The sequence below is a fragment of the Mesocricetus auratus genome, unplaced genomic scaffold (assembly GCF_017639785.1).
Source record: "Mesocricetus auratus isolate SY011 unplaced genomic scaffold, BCM_Maur_2.0 Super-Scaffold_100676, whole genome shotgun sequence".
In the NCBI taxonomy this organism is placed as follows: domain Eukaryota; kingdom Metazoa; phylum Chordata; class Mammalia; order Rodentia; family Cricetidae; genus Mesocricetus; species Mesocricetus auratus.
In genome coordinates, this window is record NW_024429266.1 from 150439321 (window position 1) to 150463551 (window position 24231).

The following is a 24231-nucleotide window of genomic DNA, read 5'->3' on the forward strand; positions in this document are numbered from 1 at the left end:
CTCAAGGACCCCATGGTCCTTAGTATGTTTCCTGTTGCTGTGGCAGAATACAGAAGACTGGACATTTTGTAGTAGAAGGAGGTTTGTTTCAGCCCGTAGTTGCAGGGATCCAGGAGCACAGTACTGACATGCCCTTGGCACTGTGGCCTCAGAGGAATTGTGGCTCCTCTGGAGTTTTAGACGCTCCAACTTTATTTATTTAAAGTATATTCAAGCAGGCTGGAGAGATGGCTCAGCGGTTAAGGGTATTGACTGTTCTTCCAGAGGACCCTTGTTTAATCCCAGCACCCACATGACAGCTCACAGCTGTCTGTAACTCTAGTTCCTGGGGACCCCGGCACCCATGGCAAAACACCAATGCATATAAAATAAAAATTAATAAAGTATATTCAAGCATATAAGATTCCTAATAGGGAAATGAACTGTGCCCATGGAGGTCCTACCCCAGTAGCTGGTATATGCATAAGCATTTAACACAGTATCATTTTAAAACTGGAATTGTATTTGTTATAACACACACACATATATACACACATCTGGATTTCCAGGGTTTTGTTTTTTGCTTTTTGTTTTTGTTTTTCGAGACAGGGTTTCTCTGTGTAGCTTTGGAGCCTATCCTGGCACTCACTCTGTAGACGAAGCTGGCCTCGAACTCACAGAGATTTGCCTGCCTCTGCCTCCCCAGTACTAGAATTAAAGACATGCACCACCAACGCCCAGCCAGATTTCCAGTGTTTTAATAAGTGTAGTGTAGTAAGAGCCAAGCCTCCTGCATTTTCTAATCACCCCCTTGGTGCCACCATGCCTAGTCTGGTCGCCCTGTGCCTCCCCAGACACTACAGGGTACAGATGGTGGCTTAGGTAGCACTGAGGGCAGCTGGGCATTGAGTCAGGTGGAGGTCACCTGACGCATTAATTGCCTTGTTTCTTATATGGGAGCCACCAGAGCTAGTGTGTTGCAGAGTCCCACCTGGCTCACATCACAGCCCACATAAGGGTCTAAAGCCAGGCTGACAGGTATAGATTTCTAGGAGAGAAAGCTAGATGCATGGATGGGGATTTAGTGAGAGGCTTCCCGGGCCTGATATAGCAAGGATGAGGGATGCGTGCTCTTCTTGGCAAAAGCAGACCAGTTGCAGCATAGAGCATTTCTCCAAAAAGGAAGGAAGGAGACTCTACTAGTCTGGTGAGTTTCAAGTTGACCCAAGTAGGTAAGTGTCCTGGTCTTAAGATGGGTGGTATTATTCATCACACGAGCATCCATCAAGACACCTCACCCATGTGCCAGAGCACCCCTTGCTGCATGTAGAAACAGTCAAGTGGCTCAGGAGCTTCCAGTATCAACACAAAGCCAGCCACCCGAGGCCATGCGGACTCACAGGAGGATGGAGTGTGAACTGCAACTAGCTGGCAGATCATCCTGGAGGCTGTGGCTTCTTCTAGAGTATTGGACAAAGGGGAAAGAGGGCAGAGAAGAGGCAGGCATTCTCTGGCACCCTAGTACCATAGACTCTTCTAGAATGTCGGAAGCTCATGATAATCGGTCCAGCCCAGAAGGCAGTGTGCATGTCAGCCTCCCCTTCTTTCTGGGAGCACTTTGGTGAGACAGTGTGTGCGTATCTCAGGGAGAAGGGGGCTTCACTAGTTGCTGGGCCGTGCACTGCTGACTTGCTGGACACTTTGGGCAGATGGCTGGAGGTACACAGGGACCTCAGCTGCACTCTTCAGTGGACAAGAGACAACCTCACACCGCTGTGGCTGGGAACCCTAAGGTCACTATCAATGCAGATGTAGGTGGAGGGGGGCAGTGTATATGGCCAGCAGGATGCCGCCTGCTAGCACCATTGTCAGGGTGACTGTTCAGTGTCTTCCTTAAAGACCTTTGCTGACTTCCCTGCCTTGGACCCTCCTCAGCCTTCTGTTTCGGTGTCTGGTGACAGTTGAGAGTGCACAACTTGGGTGGACAGGAGGGATATTAGAGGCAGAATCCTCGAGGTCAGGCTGCTGCAGATTTCAAGTGCTCTGTTTTGAAAGTGTATTAAGTGGTGGAATGCTTTCAGAAAACTGGCTGTGGTTTTGCTATCATTGCAATCTTGTTTTCTTCTTGAAAAACCGCCTCTGCCTTTTAGTAAGAAATGAAGGTTGGGTTTCAATCAGATGATTCATGTAATTCCTGTCGTGTTTGCAAAATCTCAGGCCTCCCTGCCAGTCCTTAAGGCCTCTGCCTTTCTTTGTTCCAGCCCCCATCTCTGCACAGCTCCACACTTGCCTTGAATGCCGCAATGCCTGTGGTCCCCGCCTGCTTGCTTTTTCTGTTCAATTTCTCTAAAGATGTGTTTGTCTATGTGGTAAACAGGGTCATCTGTGTGTGACAGGTGGCATTTTGAATAAATGGGTGGAAGGGAATTGGGTGCTTGTTTGCATAGTTGAGTAAATAGCAGTAGGACAGGCCTCCAGGACCCTATGGGTGGTCTGAGAGTTCTAGCCATCCATCCATCCATCCATTCTTATATCCTTATATCATCCATCCATCCATCCATCTGTCCTTATATCCTTATATCATCCATCCATCCATCCTTATATCCTTATATCATCCATCCATCCTTATATCCTTATATCCATCCATCCATCTATTCATCTATATGACCATCATCCGTCCCTCCTTTTATCCATCTGTTCATCAAAATCCATCCATCCATCATCCATCCATCCATCCATCATCCATCCATCCATCATCCATCCATCCATCCATTATCCATCCATCTAGCCATCCTTCTATCCATCTGTTCATCTATATAGCATCATCCATCCATCCTTCCTTCCAACTGTCCTTTTGCTCATATCTGGTCATCCATCCATCTGTTCTCCCATCCATCTATCCATCTACCCACATGGCATTCATGGTTCAGAGGATATGCCCCTGGGCATGGGATACCAAGATGAATCTGTAGTGTGGTCTTTCTCAAGGAACAAAGGATCTACTTATACCAGGTCCTGACAGATACTGGGTGAACCAAATAAAGACAGGGGTTCCAGGACCCCTGAAGAGAGTGGTCAGCTAGTGTGGGAAGCTGCTGAGGATGTCAGTGTTCATAGGGTTGGAGGCCAGCTCATAGCAGGTTGGAGGACACAGAGGTGGTGCACTGAAGAACTGATGTATGTCTTGTGTGGTTGGAGGACAGGGTGGGAAAGGAGAGAGCAGGAACAGGAGGCCAGAGGAGAGGTCAGGCTGGAGTGGGGAGGGGTTTGTAGCCCGACCTGGCCACCCACCGTGACATGACCATGTGTGTGGTATCTTCTTGTGATTCATTTACATTGTGGTCAGAAGGGCAGACTTGCAAGCCTCTTTGGGTTCAAAGCTTATTGGCTGTGTGAGCTCAGGCAAGCTGGTTAGACCTCCAAACCCCACTTCCCTCATCTACAGAATAGAGACCAAAACCTCATGTGGTTTGTTTGCGGGCTCAATGAATAACTTGTAATGATAGTCTTAGATCAGCACCCAGACAGACAGACATCCATCCATGTTTTACTGGCCCATCCCTCAGCTTTAGCCATCATGCTGGGCTTTTCTCCACAACTCCTCCATCAGTGGTCCCACACCTCAGTGAGATCGGTGTTACTGATCCATGTAGCAGAGGACAAGTTTATTTCTATTTCCTCTAGACTGAGTGGCTCTTGGCAGGTGAGGACTGTCCTTATGCCCTGCCCTGTTCCTACTGGGAAGCCCTTCCAGAGGCAGGGAGGATCCCAGGCCTCTTGGATCCCCAAGGAGGGGATAGGATTTAAATTTGGGTTTCAACAGAGCCCAGAAGGGGTCCAGCTCACTCTCACAGTCCCACCTGAGGGCTAGCAGATACAGCTTTGACATGTTTCACAGCCATACGATTGGGCAGCTGCAGTCTAAGAGGTGAATGCTGAAGCAAGCATTTAAGTGAGTGGGGTGCTAGGGAGCATCCAAGAAGGAAGAGTACACAGCACCCCTCCTCGGGGGAAGCCGGGGTGTGGGGGCACTGTGGCTGGTATTCACTTCCCCAGCCTGAGTGGTTCTCAAGGGTAGGAGTGAATGCTGTATCCCTCTGCCTGCCCATCCTCCTATAGCTGCTGGTTCATCTGCCCTGATAAATGAGCAGAGCATCTCTTCCACCCTCCTGTTCCTCCCCTTGATGTCCTGGAACACACGTGTGGGAAGGAGGGAGCCAAGTCTCCCCACCTAGTGCTCAGAGGCATCAGGCCTTGCTCCGCAGGGCCCACCAAGTCCAGAGTCCTGTAGGGAACAAAGGGGAGTCCTGCTCCTCTCAGTCCTGGGCTCTGTGTCCCTAAGTGGCTGTGGTTTCTGTCTGTTGCCTGCCTATCTCCTCAGGGCTCTTGCTGGGCCTCCAAGAGCAGCTTGCTGTTGAGACAGGATAAGAATGTGACAGGTGTCTATGTGTCTATGGTCACAGGTTACCACACAGGAGGGAGCCAAGCCTCCTTACCTAGGCAAGACAGAGGAGACACTTCAAAGGCAGAGAGGGTACTCAGAGCCTTTGGGCACACTTCTGGGCCTGTCTTAATTAGAGTTACCACTACTGTGACAAAACACCAAGATCAAAAGCAGCTTGGAGAGGAAAGGGTTTATAAAGACAGACATACATCCCGAATCGCACAGTCCATTGAGGGAAGCCAGGGCAGGAACTCACAGTGGGTGGGGACCTGGAAAGAAGAGCTGAAGCAGAAGCCATGGAAAAGTGCTGCTTACTGGCTTGCTCATTATGGCTGGCTCAGCCTGCTTTCTTATGAACCTAAGATCACCGCCTGGGCTGGCTCCACCCACCATGGTCTGGGCCTTTCTACATCACTGAGAAAATGCCCTACAGGCTTGCCCACATCCTACGCTTATGGAGGCAATTTCTCAACTGAGGCTCTCTCCCCTTGTATCAAGTTGACAAAAAACAAATGAACAACAACAAAACACAACTAGTCAGCTCAAGGCCCTTATCTCCTTCCATCTCAAAGAATTCTGGCATTCCTATTTCACAGGTGTAGAAGTCAAGGTCTGTGGCAGTCTAGGCATCTGCTGTGGAGAGCACTGAACTTGAACCTAGGCTTCCATGCTACATATGGGCTGCAAGCTACGTCTTATTTACTGGCAGTGCCATCTGAAGCGTGGTGGACTCACCTCTAGTTCACAAGCTGGCAAACTGAGGCTCAGCAAGACTAGACCACCTGAACTGTCAGGGAAGGGCAAGTTCATTTTTCTTGGGAGGAAGAGCCATGCCACCCAGTGAGGGCTCATTCATTCTGAAAAGCTTTGAGCCTCTGGCTCCTTTATCTCAGGTTCCAAATGGTTTCTAGGGTGGCCCCTCCTCTCGGGGCTGGGTGCCAGGCAGGCCATCTGCTTCTGGGGCCGGCTGCCCCTCCCACAGCCACTGCCTTCCCCCTGAACGCCTGGCTCCCGTCTGGCTGCATCAGTAGGGAAGTTCCAGGGAAAAGATCTGTGCAGCCTCTTCTGCAACCTAAATTTTGTTGCTGTGGGTCCTGCCTTGTCTGCACAAACAGCTCTGCTGATGCTCAGCTGTGGTCCTTTGTTGAGGATATGGGATGCCAGGGGAGGAGGGACGGCACTGGACCGCTTCCCTTGGCACCTGTTCAGGGCTTGGCTGCATCAGCTCTCTGACAAGCATCCTCTTGCCTCCTGGCTCCATGATGCATAGTGGCCCTGGGAGCTCAGCACAGAAGTCATATCAGGTCACCACCCTGCTTGGTATCATTTCTCTTAGAGAAACTTCCCAGCTCCCCCATGTTGCCCACACCTTGGAGCGCCTCCTTTCTCCATCACTACCACCAAGTAATGTCTGGCTGCTGCTGGTCCTTCTTCCTATGCCTGGACTTGGTGCACCTGTCCCCATAACCAGGGAGTGCTCATCAGGCCTGGGCTCCTCAGATACTCTGCCCAAGGCCAGTCCACCAAGACCAAGTAGGCCTCTCGTGCCTGTTTCCTCTTTGTACGCATATGGATGCCCCCTCTTACTGAGCAGCTTTCCTGCTAGACTAAGAAGCTGTGTACAGGCAGGGGCAACACAACAGTGTGCTTTTATCTCAGAGTCCCCGGAGTCTGGCTCTAACAAGCTCCCAGCCATACTTCTGGGCCATATTTGGTACCACGGTGCTTCTGTCTTGTGAGGCAAGAGTCTCTTCCTTTCTCTGTCCATGCTGAGGGTTACCAACAACCAAGCCAAGCTTGACTTTTCTTGGGGAGATGTGAACAAATGTCTAAACAGGGTGTATGGTGTCCCCCTGCCCTTCAGTTAATGTTCTGCCTCTACTCTGGCACTTCCTGAGATCATGTATAGGTGGGGCAGAATTGTATGGCGCTGTGTGGGCATAGCTGCAAGGTTCTAGGCTCTTGGGTGAGGGTCTGATGACCCTTCTTTCTTCTCTGAGGAAATGGTCATAGGCCTGGTCTTGTGAGGGCACCTTTCAGGTAATGACAGCTTCTCTGACCTCAGCACCGTGACTGTCTTATGGGTCCAGAGGGCATTGCTCCGCGTTACCGGGCTGCTCTTACTCCACCAGCCTCCCAGCCTCTGTATGTCTCAACTTCTCAAGCTCTGTCACAGACTCCTTGAAGCAGAAGTTTAATTCCAATGTTCTGTGAACCCCCAGTGGAGATGCTTGCAAGTGGTAGCGGCTTCCAGGGGTGACTGTGGATGTGCCATTAGCAATCCTGGAACTAGGGGCTGGCCCTTCACTTTAAACGAGCATACAAAAAGCAGAAACATGGGCCAGGGGCACACAACCTCAGGGCTTAGTGGGGCATACAGAGGGAGTTCTGGAGCAGCTGTTGGTGTATGTGTGGAAGGGCAGTGCCCCGGGAGAGCCAGGTGGCAGGGAGCCGCAAGTGCAGCCAGTGGCTAACTTAGAGGGTTCTGGAAGGTCCTGCTTTATCCTCCATTCTAAACAGGAGACTGGCATGACAGGAATCCAGGCCAGGTATGCTGGAGGAGTCCTCTTGCAAGGTGTCAGGTCCCCACTCTGCTGCCTTGGACATTGACATCTCAGTTGGGAAGATGACAGTAGAAAGACAGACAGGACCTTTGTGCCCAGAACTGACTGAGGAGACAAAAGAAAATAAGTGACAAATGGTGGTGACAAGTACTGGCGGGGTTCTCAGGATTCAGAGACCCCAGGGCAGAGGACGCTGAGAGGTGAAGACTGAGAGGCAAGCAGGAAATCTCAGCAGGCAGTGGTGCAGGTGGGGATGCATACTGTAAGAATGCACTCAAGCCAGCTCAGACCTGTCTGGGAGAGGGACCTGGGGGTTATCTCCTGAACTGAGTGTCTAGGGACACCCATTAATAGCTGGACACCACCAGCCATGGAGAAATGGCCGGACATGAGGCTTCCCCAGGTAAGCATTTGGTAGTGTGCCATGATTGGCATGTCTGGGAACAGGAAGGAAGCTAAAGGCTCCTGAGCGGTAAAGGAGAGGAGGAAGGTGATGGTGCTTCTGATGCTTTGTTTTGCCTCAGAGAAGATCTCCAAAGAGCTTTAAGCAGGGCAGTCTGACTTAATTTCACTTAACCAGACAGACTTAGACCCAGTGAACATAGAACATGTGTGTGTGCATGCATGCATGCAGTGTGTGTGTGTGTGTGTGTGTGTGTGTGTGTGTGCAGGTATGCAGGTATGCATGTATGCATGCTGACATCAAAATGGGATCCATGCCAGATCTGAAACCTGGAGCTATGAATATCCCATTTCGTATCCCAGAGTGAGGCTGAGCGTGTCCACGGGGTGAGTCTGAGTATGCCCACTGGGGGGGCTGCACTGGAACTGGTTGGGGCAGAGAAGTCATCGACCCTGCTCCCATTGGGCAGCCATGCGGTCAGTTTCTTCCCAGTAGGTGACAGCAGTAAGCTCCTGAAGGCTTCATGCCTTTGTGGACAGAAGCCATGGGCTCAACCAGCATGCACCCTGTGGATGCTATGACTTAGAAGTGGCTGTCCATGGTGGCTGCATTTTTACCTCTATGGAGTCCTCTGAGCAACATCTTGACCATTGGCCAGAGCAGGCATTTCTTAGCCATGAGGAGCCTCTCCAGCTCCAGACTAATTGAACCTGGAGTTTCTGGTGCGGAACCCACATGCCAGTGGTTCCAGATGCTCCCCAGTGATCCTCAGATAGGGCTGAAGTCAGGAGTGGCTGGAGAGACAGGAGTGTACAGAAGTGTCTAAGCCACTGTCACAGGTTGACCAGGGAATAGATGCTAACACAGGCATGGAAATGGTACCTGTACTGTTGTTTTAGATCCCCAAAGGACCCCTCTGAAGTCCTCTGCTGTGGGCCATGGTAAGGAGTTGAAACATTTGTGAAATCCTGCTTGACCACTTTTCTGTTAGTAACCATGGGCTGAGTCGCCACAGACGCCCATCGTCCCAAGGATGGGCAACCCTGAGCCATCCCTTGGGAAGTGAAATCCTTGTGAAGGTGGAGGATGTTGGGGTCGCAGGCACACTCCCCAGCAGCTGAAAGAACTATGGAAGACACGTGTCTGCTTACCCCAGGAATGTCAAGCAGGCAGGTGTCATTGCCCATCGATGTCCAAGTAAATACAGTTTACCTATCTGAGGAGCACAACAGGTTGGAGAATCAGGTCTCATGTCTTTAGGAAGAGGCAGGAAACACAAATGCCAAAGGTGGTTTTCTCAAAAATTAAAATGTGAAGCAGGGTGAGACAGACCCACACTGCTAGCAGCCTGCAGGGCTTGGCTTGGAGGGATTGTGGAAAGAACACAGCTTTTGAGTGGGTTAGTCGCTTATCCAGCTTGTGTGTAGGGGCTGGCCCGGGATGCGGGGCTGGTCCAGGGTACAAGGCTGTGGTAGCTCTGCTGGCAGGGAAGCCAGGAAACAATGCTGCCATGCCCTGTGATGAATGATGGGGACTAGGCTGGGCAGAAGGGCCTGGAAAGGGGTTTTGTATTGAGTCCTGTGACAGTACCCTGGAGACCTTAAAGCCAGGAGGTGACATATTCTGACAGGTATCTTACTAACCTGCTGTGCCGATTAGACACTTAACTTCTCTGAATTCTGCTGTCATCTGTAGAGACAGAAACACAGAAAATGACAACAGAGGATTGCAGTCCTTTCATATTCAGTTATCAGAGGGCCTGGCAGGTACGAAGGCTGGGGAAAATGGCGGCTATGGCTGTTATCCTGTCATCATTATGGGCAGGAACTCCTCACCCGAAGAGGACTCTCACTCTCCACTCTGGGTTTTCTGCGTGAATGCTGTGTTTATTTCAGGATCCACATGCCCTGTGCTGTCACCCAGAAACAAACAATCCTGGTGAGGGTGTCGCCCACTAGGTTCTAGCTCTGTGCCTGACCCTGACATAGCTCCCATGACCTCTCAGGCACTGACTTTCCGGGTAAAGAGGGGACACCTGGTGGGACACTGCTGAGGGCACATCCCACCTGCTCCAGTGGTCTTATCTGTTCCTAACTGTTCCCTTCTTATCCTCCAGGGCCCTCATCTTTGTGTCCCATGGCGCTGGGGAGCACTGCGGCCGTTATGATGAGCTGGCTCAGATGCTAAAGGGGCTGGACATGATGGTATTTGCCCATGACCATGGTGAGTACCTCTGGTGTGTCACAAAGACTGGTAGAAAGACTCCTGCTACTCTGTCCTGTGCCCCCCACCTTAACCCCCACCCCCGTCATTTTGTCTGATTCTGTTCTCTGGGTCAAAACTTTCATGTGGTTATATAAGTGGGACAGTGTGTCTGGCCAGCAGTCACTGTCAAATGAGTTTTCACGAAGGCTTATTGGAAGCTTGGCTGAGAAATCAAAGCTGGGCCTGTTTATCTGGGAGCCTGCCTGGGCCAAGGAGTCCTACGGTACATCCATAGTCCATAAAGTGCTTTCTCTCGAAGTGGACACTGGTTCTCCCCCCAAAGGACTTCAGGTGGATGAAGGGAATCCGATTAAGTCAAATTCCAATCTCATATGAACCACCAAAGGTTTATGGAGCTGGGGCACACTGGAAAAATCTTAAATATGTGTGCACATGCGTATATATATATATATATATATATATATATATACACACACACACACACGTGTATGCACTGCTGCACATACGTGGCACTGATAGAGATTAGGAGGAACAATTTATTTGGCCTCATGGTTTCAGAGGTTTTGGTCCATCATGGTGTTACAGAACAGAGCAGCTCACTGCAGCCAGGAAGCAGAGAGCAAGTCTTCACTAAGGGCCTTCCTTTTCCTCCCCTTCCACTCTGCCAGGTTCCCAGTCTAAGGGATGGCACCGCCCACATTCTAGTGGTATCTCCCCACTTAACTCATCCTCTTCTGAAATGCCCTCAGACATACCCAGAGTTGTACTGTAATAATCTGAGACATTTCTCAAGCCAGTCGAGTTGACTATGAAGATTAATGGCCACAAATGGGTGTGCACATGTAAACACATCTGCACAATGCACACTTATACCCATATGTGTGGGAGTGTTGATGTACAAGCACACATGGGTATTGCGGTGCCCACGCCACAAGCAAGTCCAAGGTATCAGGAAAAGAAAGACAAGACGTCCAGCTGTTTGTACTGAGAGAATGCATGTGTTGCCTTTATTGCCAGGAGAGAGAGAGAGAGAGAGAGAGAGAGAGAGAGAGAGAGTGTGTGTGTGTGTGTGTGTGTGTGTCAGTGTCTGTGTCTTTATTGCAAGTGCTAAGAGGTCTCTCTCTTGTAGGAGGGAGCAGCCTTATATACAGGCTTACAGCACAGTGGAAAAAAAAACCCAGGAGGTAGAGAGCATGTTTTCCTTCTGCTAAATGTTGATGTCAGAGGGTCAAGGCCAGGGCAGTAAGCCAGGACTAGAAAACAAGAAGCACTTGTAGGCTGACCAGCAACTCAGAGAGACCCCATGGGGGCTGGGGCCCAACACATGGGTACACACATGCATGCATTCACATTCACATGTGCACACACATGTGTACAGGTTATGCGCTTACACACCTCCAGGTTAAATAAATGTTCTTTTTTTCCCCATGAGACAAAAAAAAAAAAAACCCCAATGCCAACAGTGCTGGGCCTCATTGCCCAAGTCAGTATGCAACTTCCAGTCCTTCTTGTACTAGAATTTGAACTCAGAGTGTCAAATAGGCTGGGCAAGCACTCCATGGCTGAGCTATACCCCCAACCCAGGATGCAGCCCTTGAGTTATTTTGGTGGTATTCCTGTGGCTGAAAAGTCACCAGATTTGGTTCTCTGTCTGTCTCTGAAGCTGGGCTCCCAGTGACAGTGTGGTCATTTCCCCACAGCCCAGTGAAGTTCTCTTCCTTTCCGCCCAGATCCAGAAATGCCACTTTGTCTATCTGATATGAGAGTAGAAAATTAAGTGATGCCGTTGGAAGCAGGGACAGGGGAACCATGGCAGTCTCCTAGGAGTGAGAGCTGCAGCCACACACAGGGAAGCTCATGTGAGACAGACAGCCTGCTAGGTGATTTTTGTCCACAAAGATCTGTGAATCTGATTTGCTGGGAGCCCCTTTTAAGCTAGATGTATGTGTGTGTCCCAGTAATTGAGATTATTAACTAAATTCTTCCCTATTACGGCTGTGATGTTCTCTGATCCTCTGCAGTCAGCCCTAGTTATTGGTGAGACTGTTGTTTGGGAGATAATCAGGGTTACCCCCGAGGCTTTTGCTGTGGGGACTCTCATTATTAAGCCCAGAACTCTGCTCACTAGAAAATCCCAGGACAGGACTGCATTGTCCTACTGCATTCGTCTCCATTAAAATCAGCTGTGGTTGTGGTGTGCTGGGGACATCTTGAGAGAATTGTTGCACTGAGCACCCTGAATCTCAGGCATCTGTCGTACAGCTCAGCAGCGGCTGCTTATCAGATGAACTAGGCCAGATGAAGTCAGTGCGAAGCTTTGTTTATATTGCCTGTGGTGCTTAGAAAAACCATTTTTAAAGGATTCTTTTTTCAGAGTCTAGGGAGAAAAGAAGCAGCCCACTTTTTGATGTTGCCAGCAAAACTAAATAAATAAATCTGAAGTTGAGGCGGGGCTAGCTCTCTGTGATGTTCTAAGTGGAGGGGAGGGATGGCTGTGTTTACCTATTCCCAGAATGACACATTGGAAACACCTCTGCATGTACCAAAGGGAGGAGTTCAATTTAAAAAAAAAAAAAGGAACCCAACAGCATGTGTGTATGTACATGCATGTGCTTTCTCTCCAAACACAGGGGCATAGCCCCACACACAGTGGGTCCAAGACCCCACTTGATGGTGAGTCCATGTCATCAAACTTGGACTTTATTGAACCACCCCCAACCTTCATTTTTCTCTCTTCCATGTGGGCCATGATACCTTGTCAGATTGCTGAGACAGCATAGAAGGGTATAGCTGGGGGCCAGGGGGAACCTTCCCTCCAGGACTCTTTTTTTTTTTTTCTTTTAATTTATTATGAATACACCTTGTCTCCATGTATGTCTGCCTGCATGCCAGAAGAGGGCACCAGATCTCATTACGGATGGTTGTGAGCCACCATGTGGTTGCTGGGAATTGAACTCAGGACCTCTGGAAGAGCAGTCAGTGCTCTTAACCTCTGAGCCATCTCTCCAGCCCCCCCTCCAGGACTCTTTTAAAGTTGCAGGGCACACCAGCTGCTGTACTGTGTTCCCAAATGGGCATGTCTCCAAGGCTCTGAATTGGGACCGGTCAGCTGGGGATGGGAGGTTCTTATCCTGGCATTGCTGCCTTCAGCTGGGTCATCTCAGACCTGAAGAGGCCATGAGGAGATTAAAGCGAAGGCATAGACAGGAGACATTGGATGTAGCAGCTGGACAGACAACCCACAGCAGCTTCAGTGCTGCGGTTCTCTCTGCTCAGCCACCTGCTGGCTTCTCATTAGGTGCATTCCCCACCCCCACCCCCTGCCGTGCTACCGCCATCTATCTGTCCATGTTTCTCAGCTTGCCTGCAAACAGAAACTTAGCTTTGCTTTCTATTTTATCCTTTGCTCTGGAGTTTCCCTGAATGACCTCATGGGTTTGGACAGATTACCAAAAGGGAAACCATGATGTTGTCCATCACTGAGTGCTGCCTGCCAGCCCTAGCACTTTCCCTATATTATTTAAAATTCCTCCTAAAGATTACGTTCTCCATCTCATAGGCGGGGGGATTCTAAAGTAGGATAGCCAGGATGCTATTCTCTTTGCACTAGAGCCATATATGGGTCACTGTGTGAGACAGAAACCCCATGGCAGCCTAAAGGATTCTGTTTTCTCCCATGCCACAGAGCCAGGCAGGGCAAGAATGGGCAAGGCACTGTCAACACCCCAGACTTGATCCAGAGGTTTGCCCCACAGATGATACAGATGTTACATGTCTGTAGTATCCACCCCTGTGAGCCCTGTTTCAGCCACATGTTCTCCCTCAAGGAGTACTGAGCAGGAAGCAAGGAGGAGAGAGGGGCCAAGCTCAGATCTTCCTCAGAGATCTGAAACAGGTCCCAGGTGGATCCCACTGCCCAGAACTGCTTCCATGGTGGTAGCTGGCTGTAAGAGAGGCAAGAAAATGAAATTGTCAACTGCTGATCCAGTCAATGTAGGGATCCTGAGAAAGAAAGAGGGAGAGAATAGTCCTGACTGGCGGTCCTCTGTGCCATACCACACTTACAGGCATTTCTACTGTGGGTGCGTTCTGGGTGCTCTAAGTCACAAGGGCATCTTTCATGTCATCCATCCACATACATTTCCGTAAGGTCTGAGTTGACAGCTGTTACACACATTGATAGTAATATGGGTCCAAGCTCCTAACTGATTTGCTCTGGATTGTGCAAAGACAGGCAGGTACACTGGCACAGTAACTTATACTCAGCCTGCCCCTCAGTCCATCAGCCCTTCTCCAAAAGCATGTGGTACTTGTCATGCTGGAAGTGATGGGTTCCCTCAGTTGAGGCAAGTACAGTCCTGTTCATTGGTCTCTCTCTCAACCACAGGATCTCCCAATCATCTACACATAGCCCAGGTACTGTAAGTGTCACTGGTGTTTGTTGAGTGGATGGAAGAATGTGTAACTCACATTAAATGAAACAGAGATGTTTCAGATCTGAGTTGTAGGCTTCCATGCTGAGTATCCAAAGGCGTGGTACTGATCTCTGTCGGGACCCATCACTGTGCAATGGCTCTGGTGGCTACCGGGCTCCTGAGTCTGGTGGCTAGGGGACTGGGGAACTTGTAAATGACATGAATGTGTGTCCTGAACAGGGGAGCCACAGGTCTGATACTTGGATGCCAAGGAAATGATCTGTGTCTCTGAGGTACACAGGTAGTCCAGGTCTGGCAGAGTAGAAGGGTCATACCACATGAATAGGATCTTACTGGAAAAGGAAGCTGTCCTAGTTGGGGTTACTATTGCTGTGATGAAACACTATGACCAAAAGCAAGTTGGGGAAGAAAGAATTTAATTGATTTGTACTTCTAAGCACAATCCATCTCTGAAGGAAGTCAAGTCTGGAACTCAAACAGGGTGGAACCTGGAGGCAGGAGCTGATGCAGAGGCCATGGAGGGGTGTTGCTTACTGGCTTGCTCCCCATGGCTTGCTCAGTGTGCTTTCTTATAGAACCCAGGTCCACCAGCCCAGGAGTGCCCCCCACAATGGGTGGGCCCTACCCACATGAATCCCTAACTAAGAAGATGCCCTACAGACATGCCTGTATCCTGATCTCATGGAGGCGTTTTCCTACTTGAGGTTCCCTCCTCTCAGATGATTCTATGGACTGTGCCATGTTAACATAAAACTAGCTGGCACATAAGGACACTGACCACAGGGAACCCTGCTTCTGCCTTGGCTATCACGGAAACCCCTGGGGAGCCTGGATGGAGAGTGCTATCTGCCTCCCTCATCCTCAGACCCTGTCTTTGGTGTTCGGTGCAGCCCAGACACTGCAGTTCTTAGTTACCCCAGGCAACTAGGTTGAAAGCTAAGGCAGTGGGGGCAACAGAGCCCCTCTGATCTGTACTGTCATGCATCTTCTGATTTAGCCAGACCCCAAAGTCTATGCAGAGAGGAGCAGGAAGGAGACAGGAGCCCTGGACTGCTGAGCTCAGGCCTACAAGGAGTTCTTGTGGAGCAATAAGCAGAGAGGACTGACTGCTCGTGGCTGGGAAGAACTCTGAGCCTGGAAGCCAGGCTCCAGAGGAGAAGGGATCACAACAAGGCCCAGAAAGAAACAGTGTAGGCAGGCAGAGGCAAGGGGGATGCCAGCCACATGTGCACAGGTAGAGACACCAGAAGGGAGTTTCCTGTGACTTTCTAAACACAACAAACGAAAGTCATAGTGGGTGTGCGTGCAGTCACTGGGTCTGCAGCTGCTCCTGCGGCTCACTCGAAACCCCTCTGTCCACACAGGCAGGCTGGCCAGCTAGACTGCGGGGGGGGGGGGGGGGGTGAAGCTCCTGCCATAGAGGGGCCGCAGGAATCTACCACCCATGGCACCCTAGAACGTGGTCATCGTGTCTCACTCCTGAGGCATTTTGCCTTTCCCAGCAAGTGTCCTTCTCTCTGTCCAACAGGGCTTATTAAAAACAACATTATTGCCAGAGTGTCGCTCAGTATCGGAGCACCTGCTCACTGTGTATAAGGCCCTAGGTTCCGTCCTAGCCACACCAGAAAGAAAGGAAGGAGGGGGGAAGGGAGGGAGGAAAGGAGGTGGGAAGGGAGAGAGGGAGGAGGAGGGGGAGGCGGGGAAAGAGAAGGAAGGAGGTGGCAAGGAAGAAAGAAAGAAGGAACGGAGGAAGAAAGGAGAGAAAGAAGGAAGGAATCTTAAGAGAATTTGCTGGGCCCAACTTTCTATTTACAAAATATAAAGAAAGCATCCTTGGCAAATTAACAGTGAATTAATTATCTGCAAATATTTGAGGGAAAGTGCTAAAGGAAGATTTTAAAAAAACACACACAAAACCCAAAAACTGAACCCTCAGCTAGGGTGTGAGAAAAGAGGAAGCTTAGAGGGAGTGACCGTGGGTGCGGGTGATGTGATTCTACTCAGGGGTGGGCCCCATGTGAATATAAACAGTACTGAGAAAATTCAGGGGCAAGCCCAAAGGTGACCTGTGGTGGTTTCCACGCAGGAGTCAGAGCTGGTTCAGGGCCCTGTGCGAGGTACTCAGTTAATAAAGGAGATGGCCACCAGCTGCAAGTCATGCATGTCTGTCAGCAATGCTTGAAAATGTGTTGACACCATTTCTCGCCTTAGTAAATACAGGAGTGAAAATAACAGGGACTTGCTGGCTGACGCTCTAGAGGCCCAGCCGGTGGGGAACAGAATGAGGTGCAGGGAGCCTGATCCTGCTGCCCTCAGAGCACTGGAACCTGCAGCCCCTGGCGTCCTACCCTTCCTGCCAGCCCCGTTCATGTCAATCCGCAGTATTCAATTGCACATACATATCCAGACCCTGAGTTTTTGTGTGAATCTCTGATGTGAATTTGTGCCAACATTCAGTTATTTGCCTCGTCCCTGGTTGAGATGAAACTCCTGCCATCCTGAGTTGGCTCATCCCTAAGATGAGGGCAACCACAAGAAGAAAAATCACCAGTGATGAGTTTGTGTGGAAATGGGGTGAGGCCAGCTCTGCAGTGGGGCACCAGCACTCCCGGATTCTCAGATTCAGCTGGCCTGTCAGGAACTGGGCACATGCATGCCAACGGACATAGGCTGCCATGATGCCAGTGCATCATGCCCTGGATCCACTGTGGGAACCAATGAGCCCCTGAGCTCATACAAGGACATCTTGTGTCTATGAGGAAGCTGACTGGGGGAAGCAGGGGCAGGAAGGGGCCACAGAGAAGAGTTTGGGGCAGGATTTCAAAGGATGCCTCATGGAGGAGGTGAGGCTGTGGGTTAGTGGGGCCCAGCTGCATGCCCAGAAACAAGTTACTGGAACATGCTAAACCTCAGTTTCCTCCTTAGAGAATGGAATATTGAAATGCCTTTGTCTTGAGTTAGGATGTTGACTAAGTTGTCACAAAAATGGAAGGGGTGCTTGCTGTGGAATAATCCTCCCGTACACTGTGAAGATGCGTTGCTCTCATTATTAATAAAAAGCTGACTGGCTGATGGCCAGGCAGGATTTGGGGGACAGAGAGAAGTTTGGAGAGAAGGGTGGAGTCAGAGGAGACACCATGAGATGTAGATTGAGCAGGACGGGAAGTGCATATATGAGGTAACCAAGCCTCAAGGCAGCGCATAGCTTGATAGAAATGGGTTAAATTTAGTTATGAGAGCTAGCTAAAAAAACAAGCCTGAGCTACTGGCTGAACATTTATAATTATAATACGTCTCAGTGTGGCTATGTGGGCAGCGGCTGGCGGGATAGAGCTGATCAGCAGTCTAGACAGAAAACTCCATCTACGGGTGCTGTTGCTTTTATTTCTCCATATATAGTATCATCTGGCCTTGAATTCACAATCCTCCTGCCTCAGCCTCCAGAGTGCTGGGCTCTATCTCCATTCTTAGTGCAGGTGGAATTGTTACCAAAGATTCTGGTACAGTATTCACTGTTGTTTGGTTCCAGGGTGTCCTCAAAGGCCCATGTGTTGAAGGCTTGGTCCTCAGCCTGGGGGTAGGCAGGGGTCTTAAAAGGTGAGGCCTAGTGGGAGGTCATGGGTGGAGGACAAGGGTTGCCTCTCTTTAGTTGTCTTGCTCTGCCCCATCACACACTGTCACCATGATGTGCTACCTCCCATGGGACAAAAACAAAGCCAAATAACCAGAGACTGACTGAACCCTCCATAACCATGAACCAAAATAAGCCTCTTTGTAAGTTGATAAGCTCACGCATTTAGCTACAGTGACACAGGACTCAAGCATTAGATGCTATTGGTAGCCTCAATTACTTTCCAATTGACAAATATTCAACATTGTAGTTTATGTGGGTTTTCTGAGTCAGAGTCTTGCTATGTAGCCCAGGCTGGCCAGAAGTCAGTATCTCCCTGCCTTGGCATTCATTACCACATCCAGCATCAAATTCCATTTCTTAACAACTGAGACTTGCCTGAGCTCTTATGTTAGTTACAAATTGCTGATGTTGGCTCTGTTTCTACAGCTAAACTGAGTGGCCACAGTTCATTCCAGAATCTCTTTAGTCAGTTGGTGTGCCCCATGAAGTGCTTTCCGTGAGGGCCAGTGAGGGCTCCATTCCCATGTGTTTCGGAACGTTCCATCCTGGCTGTCAGCCATGAAATGTAGGAATTGTGTGGCTGCTATCTGGTTCATGAACTGCTCACTGCCCCTGTGACCTTGACCTTGACCTTAGGAAGATATCAGAGCCTCCCTGCTTTATCTCATAAGACGGGAGCTTCACAGAGGGCAGCATGACTGTTATAGTGGTGGTGAAGGAAGAAGCCCTGGAGGCAGACAGTCCCTGGCCCTACAAATAAAGCAAGCAAGGCTCTGTATCAGAAAGAAAGGGACTCTTTCCAAAAGTCTCACCACAAAGAATGCCATGCTCTGGGAGGGGTGGTGCACACCTTTAATCCTAGCAGAGGTAAGTGGAACTCTGTGAGTTCAAGGCCAGCCTGGTCTACGTAGCAAGTTCCAGGCAACCCTGGGTTACACAGTAAGACTTTACCTAAAAAACTATCATGCATTGTTACTGCAGCCCAGCTGACTTCCAGAACCTTCCCTAGGGAGTCCACAGAATCACTGCTCCATCTTGTCTATCAGGATGAGCAAGAAGAGATCAAGATGGGCAGCTGGAGAGAGCCAGAAGGAAGGCTGTTGGGAGGGGAAGATCTGGCAGGTTCCAACACCCAGAGGCTGGCTAGGTCTCCATAGGAGGCCTTGTGTAGATTGTTCAGTGAGTGGGAGTGTCCCTGACCGGCAGGGTGTGAGACCCCAAAGCATCAGTGTGACAGAGGGGGCAGACAGACTTCAGGAGAGTTAGTGACAGGGCTTGTGTTGGGCTGTGGCTAACAAAAGCATGGAATGTCTAAGCACAGAGGAGTCCATGCTGGGAAATTGCAGGAATCATAATGCATGATGATGGTGACCTCACAGACCCTCTGTTTCCCTACTGAAGTACTTGGGTGTCCCTGTGAGGAATAAGTGAATGATTAGCAGCTAGCAGAGGACTTGTCCTTTGCTCTTTTCCCCAACCACAGATCCCTTCTTTTTATCAGACTTTAGGCACTGCCTTTACACAAAGAAACTATTTTTCTTTTTGCAGCCTCCTGAAATTGACAGTTTCTGTCATTTCTAAACGGAAACCTTTCTTGTGTATTTTAAAAGTGGGAAAGCTGCTTAAGCCTCATGCTTTTTCTGATTTGGAAAATGATGTAGCCCACCAGGGGACCAATTCTTCAAGGCTTCCACTGCTGCTCTCTTCATCCCTGTCCTGCCTCTTGTCGACAACTCCATCCTTCTTTGTCATGGTGGTGTTTGACCTAGGACTCACCATGTAGACCTTCTTGACCTCAAATTTTCAACCGAGACCCTAGGATTGCAGGTGCGTGCCACTATGCCTGGCACAAACGTTATTGTTACATTTGTTTGTGCCGATGTCGACACGCACTCATGCCAGAGCACACGCATGCCACGGCATTCACGTGGAGGTCAGAGGACAGCTTTGGGAGTCAGTTCTCTCTTCCCACCACTTAGTTCCCAGGGCTGGGACTTAGGTGCATCTCAAGGCTCCCACTGTGCCTTTCCTCAGAGTCACTTGCTGCTTGTGTGTACATGAACAGAGTTGGTGTGGCCAGATGCACATGAGTCAGGAACCCTGTTGCTCGGCTACATGGGAGTGACAGGAACCTGCAGGGTGTGTCTGATGGCAGCGATTTGGGGCTCTGACAGTTGGAGCTTGGAGTTGGGGGGGGAGCAGGCCCTCTTCCCTGGAGGCTGTGAGAGCTGTTGAGTGATTTTTCTGTCTGGTAGTGTTTCAAGAAGAGGAATTTACCCTGAAGGCATAGTCACTGGTCCAGAATTACTCATGTGGTCCCTCAGATGAAAATATTTAAGGTTTCCTGGAGAAAAGAAAACAGAATCACTCTGGGACTCTAGAAGAGGCCGTTTCTGAAGTGTTTAAATGAGTCACTTGTTGAAGGAGGGGAAAAAAGCCAGATTACACGTGATTCTGTGTTAAAAAGCAAGATTGAGTAGGGAGGAGTGTCTTTTCCAGAGATGTTTTCTCTTTGGTTCTGAACTGAGAAAGATTCACCTGTTACAACCCACAGTACTTTTATATGTCATGGGTTATAACCAGGTGTATTCTGAGGACTAGAAGACCCAGGGTGGGTTCCCTTAAACTCCTGGCTTTGTGACCCTGGGTAGATCACCTAACCTCTCTGAGACCATTCTCTCATCTATGCAGCAGAGGACTCCAAGTCTCTTTCAGTCTCTTGGGGTCAGTAGCCAGTTCACTAATTCACAGAGCATGCCCGACACCCAGGAGACCCTTCTGATATGGCAGTGACTAGTGGTTCCTTAGGAGGCTTGGAAAAGTCAGACCCCCACATGTCCCTTTTCTGGAAACCATGTGTGTCAGGTCCAGAGGAAAGTCCATTTCCGCAGTTAGACAAAAGCCAACATTCCTAAGGAATTTGGGAAGCAGCTTTTCCTCCATCAAAGGAGCCATTTCCCTCATCACTGGCAGAAGGGACAAAAGTCTCTCTGCGTACCAAAGCACACACTGGCCTCCAGGCTCCCTCGGTAGCCGCTACGCATTTCTGAGTTCATGTTGGCATGCTTGCTCTTCCCAGCTCTTCTTGCCTTCCCCGCCGCCCTAAACTTCTCTAGCTCACAGGCTCTCCCCACTTGCCATTCTCCATAGAGCCCCGCTATTTCAGCCAGGCTCCTCCTGGCCTTCTCTTTTGCCCTCACTCTCTGTCTTCCCCATGCTCCTCCCGTCACCTCCCCCCCCGCCCCATGCTCATTCTTTCTGCTCTGCTCCTGCTTCAGAGGATGCAGGATGATGTTCAGTCTACTACTTTCTCTCTCTGCTCTGGATTCTTCCAAATGCCTCTGCCTGTTTCTCCCTCAAATCTGCAATTAAAAAAACAAAACAAAACATCATCTTAACCATGCCATTGTCATGTCATCAGTTTATAGTGTCAGCCCTTATGGCGTGTGCCCTTTCGGTCTGGGCAGGTTGCTTACCATCGCGGTACTTACGCTGGGTGCTATTGCGGTACTTATGAGATTCCTCGGCTGGGTGCTGTGCTCTACCCACCCCAGGATGCAGAGACTTGAACCCTGGAGTTCGCGTTTTAATTAAAAATAAGACCTGTCATAGCACAAGATGATTTTTCTTTTTTAATGGAATTTATTTTTATACTCACTGGTGTTTTGCCTGCATGTATATCTGTGTGAGGGTGTCAAAAGCTCTTGAAATGAAGTTATAGACAGGTGTGAGCTGCCGTGTGGGTTCCGGGAATTGAACCCAGGTCCTGTGGAAGAGCAGCCAGTGCTCCTAACCACTGAGCCATCTCTCCAGCCCCAGATGATCTTTCTTATTGTTATTTACTCCTGACTATCTTGGCAAGGAGCCTTTCAAACCTTGCTCGATGTGACTTATGACAGTGCTGGAGAAGGTCCAGTTACTGTGGCAGAGGGACACACAGCCATGAAATACTGGCCTGCATGCCACGCAGCAGTGCTCAGCACTTACCTATGGTCTGGTGCGGCCCAAGCTCTCCCAGAACTTCCCATCCTTCAACCCATGTACTCTGCATGTCAGACCTGTGGCTAAGACACCCAGTGGCCAATTGTGCACCACAGGGAGCCATCACACAGGTGGTGGAGGAGACTGGGAGAAGCCATCTGCTGCCCCTTTGCCCCTGCCTGCGCAGCTCCTCTGCTCCCTGTCCCCTAGGCCCTTAGCTTTACAGAGCACAAAGGAGCTGCAGCATGCCATCCATCCATAAAGAAAAGCGTGCTCTCTCCCCCAGGGCGGCATATCAAAGGTGGGTTTCTGCACTGAGTACAGAGAGGCCTCCTGGGGAGGGGTTAGTAACCTCAACTCCAGGGCTGTCTGGAAGACTCACTGGGTACTGGAAAGTCACAGCTGAACACTGTAAAAATGTGAGGAGCTTCAGGGAGAGCGGTAACAGGTCCTCAGAAAGACAGCATGAGGCCTCTCAGCCCAAAGAGGGCCCAGAGCTAGTAACAGTGCAGCAACCTAAACACCCTGGGCATATGCTCCCATTCAAAAGTGGGAAAATTGAGCTTGGAAGAGACAAGGCCAGGTCAAAGCCCCATGGTTAGGTGGGATCCTTTTCCTAAGGACACCTGGGATGGAGGCCGCTACAGGGGTGACATGCAGGAGCGTGGGCTTGACAACAGGTGTGGAAGAAGTTTGGAGATGCCTAAACCAGCCCAGGTGGAAGAGGATGGTGCTAATGCCAACAGCTTGCCCAACTCCGGCCACTGTCCCCCTCAGGATGCTCCAGAGAAGGGCTTTTGTGAGAATACTGGCTGCTGTACCAGCCGTGGATTCCTATTTCCACCTTACCGGTGGTGGCTGGGGTACCTGGTCAGGGTGCCCCAGCTCTTTCCCAAAACACAGATTTGTGCAAGTGTCAGAACTTCTGTGAGTTAAGCACTGGCTGTGGCTGGGCAGCAGTCTCTCCAATGACCCAGCTACCCTGAAACGTCCATGCTCTGGCCAGCATAGTGGGGTCCAGCTCACACGGCTCTCGATACCCCTCCACCACACACACCTGCTCCAGACTCCTATATCCATGGTTTGCTCTAGGGTGGCATTTACCGAAGGGGTGTATTTTTAGTGTCCTGGTCATATGTTTGTTTCCCAGCTAAAGTTGGCTCCTCCGGTGTCGGACCTGATTCTCTTTTTAACTTTCAGTCTCCCTCCCTCACCACTGAGATTATGGCCACCGAGGCCAGGTGTGACAGTGGCATCTGTGACATGAAGAAGTCAATTTCCTCCCTGGGGAACATTGTCCTCGTGTCAGCCTCATTCTGGGGTCTCCCACAGTGGGGGTTCCACTTCTGGATGAGTTTGAGAGTGGGGGAACAATAGGAGAGAAGGGACAGCAGGTACAGGGAGGATTTGGGGGGTTGAGCTCAGAGCGAGGCTGAGTGGACGCCGTGAGAGTCATGCAGCTGGACACGTATAGGCAGGTGCTGCGTCCACCTGAGACACAGGATGCCACTGGATCAAAGTCAGATGAAGATGCCTTTATTGTCAGCGGCTGAGAGAGCCGGCTTATACTAGAAAGAGCTCTATCTACCCAGGAGAGGGCAGGTAGGGTTTATAAAGCCAACACCATAATTACATCACATCAGAGGCAGGCCAGGGGCAGAAGTTTTAGTTGAGTTGATTAAAACATTTTATGTTATAAAACAGTGGACCTCCCAAGGCTGCAGGTGCTGCTGCATGAGAATGTTCTCCTCTGCAGGAGTGCTTAGCGGGGACTGGGAAACAGTTGTGTGAGCAGGAGATGGAGTTGGCTAGAACTAGGGCAAAATGGAGTCACTCTGGGCAGTTCGTTCCCCACTGGTCTCAGGGAAAATCAAATCATTGGCTCATTATGCAAGAAGTTACATTAGGCCCTTAGGTGTGTTAATTCAACAAATGCTGCTCGTTGTTTGACAAAGTTTAGCAGTCAATTAAATAAGGAGGGACCGATCATTAGACCTAGGGGAGAAGGACAAGAGAACATGGGAGGCCAGTGTGTAAGGTGGTCAGCCATGATGCCAATCAAGCCAGCTTTAGAATCAGCAATGGCTAGCCTCTGCTCAGCAGCGAGCAGATTCAAGCCTTTTGCAGAGTTGTAAGGCTGTATTTATTTTTAGAAAAATATTTATATCATCTACAAAGACCAACTGTTATTTGGATGCATAGCCAGGCATAACTCATTAAAGAAATTAGTTTTGCTTTTTTTTAATAGAACTATTACTCTCAGACACAGCAGAGCTAGCAACAGTTCTTTGGGTCAGAGTCCGGGCCTCGGGAGCTGGTGTGACTAACCTAACCCTACTGCAAGCATTATCAGACTTCAGCCATGCATAGACCTGTTGGCTTTCAGGTTTGCAAGGAAAGCAGGGCTGAAGAGCCAGTCCCTGGGGTCTTTGAAAACTGACTTGGAGAGGCTTGTCTGGATGGACTTTCACAGTCCAGGCCTCTTCCTCAGATGGTATCGCTCTACTAGGATGTGGTGAATCCACAGGATGACAACGGTAGTGTTTAAGTGGGTGCTGACTGGC

At 49.9% G+C, this 24231-nt stretch overlaps 1 protein-coding gene across 3 annotated transcripts in view; it reads left to right on the forward strand.

The window, feature by feature from the left end:
• Nucleotides 1-24231, forward strand: part of Mgll (monoglyceride lipase) — a 101175-nt gene that overhangs the window by 25642 nt on the left and 51302 nt on the right. For all 3 annotated transcript variants that reach the window (XM_040739124.1, XM_040739123.1, XM_040739125.1), the window contains exon 3: nt 9507-9613. In XM_040739124.1, coding sequence (XP_040595058.1) covers nt 9507-9613 — 107 coding nt within the window. The remainder of the gene's footprint in view (nt 1-9506; nt 9614-24231) is intronic.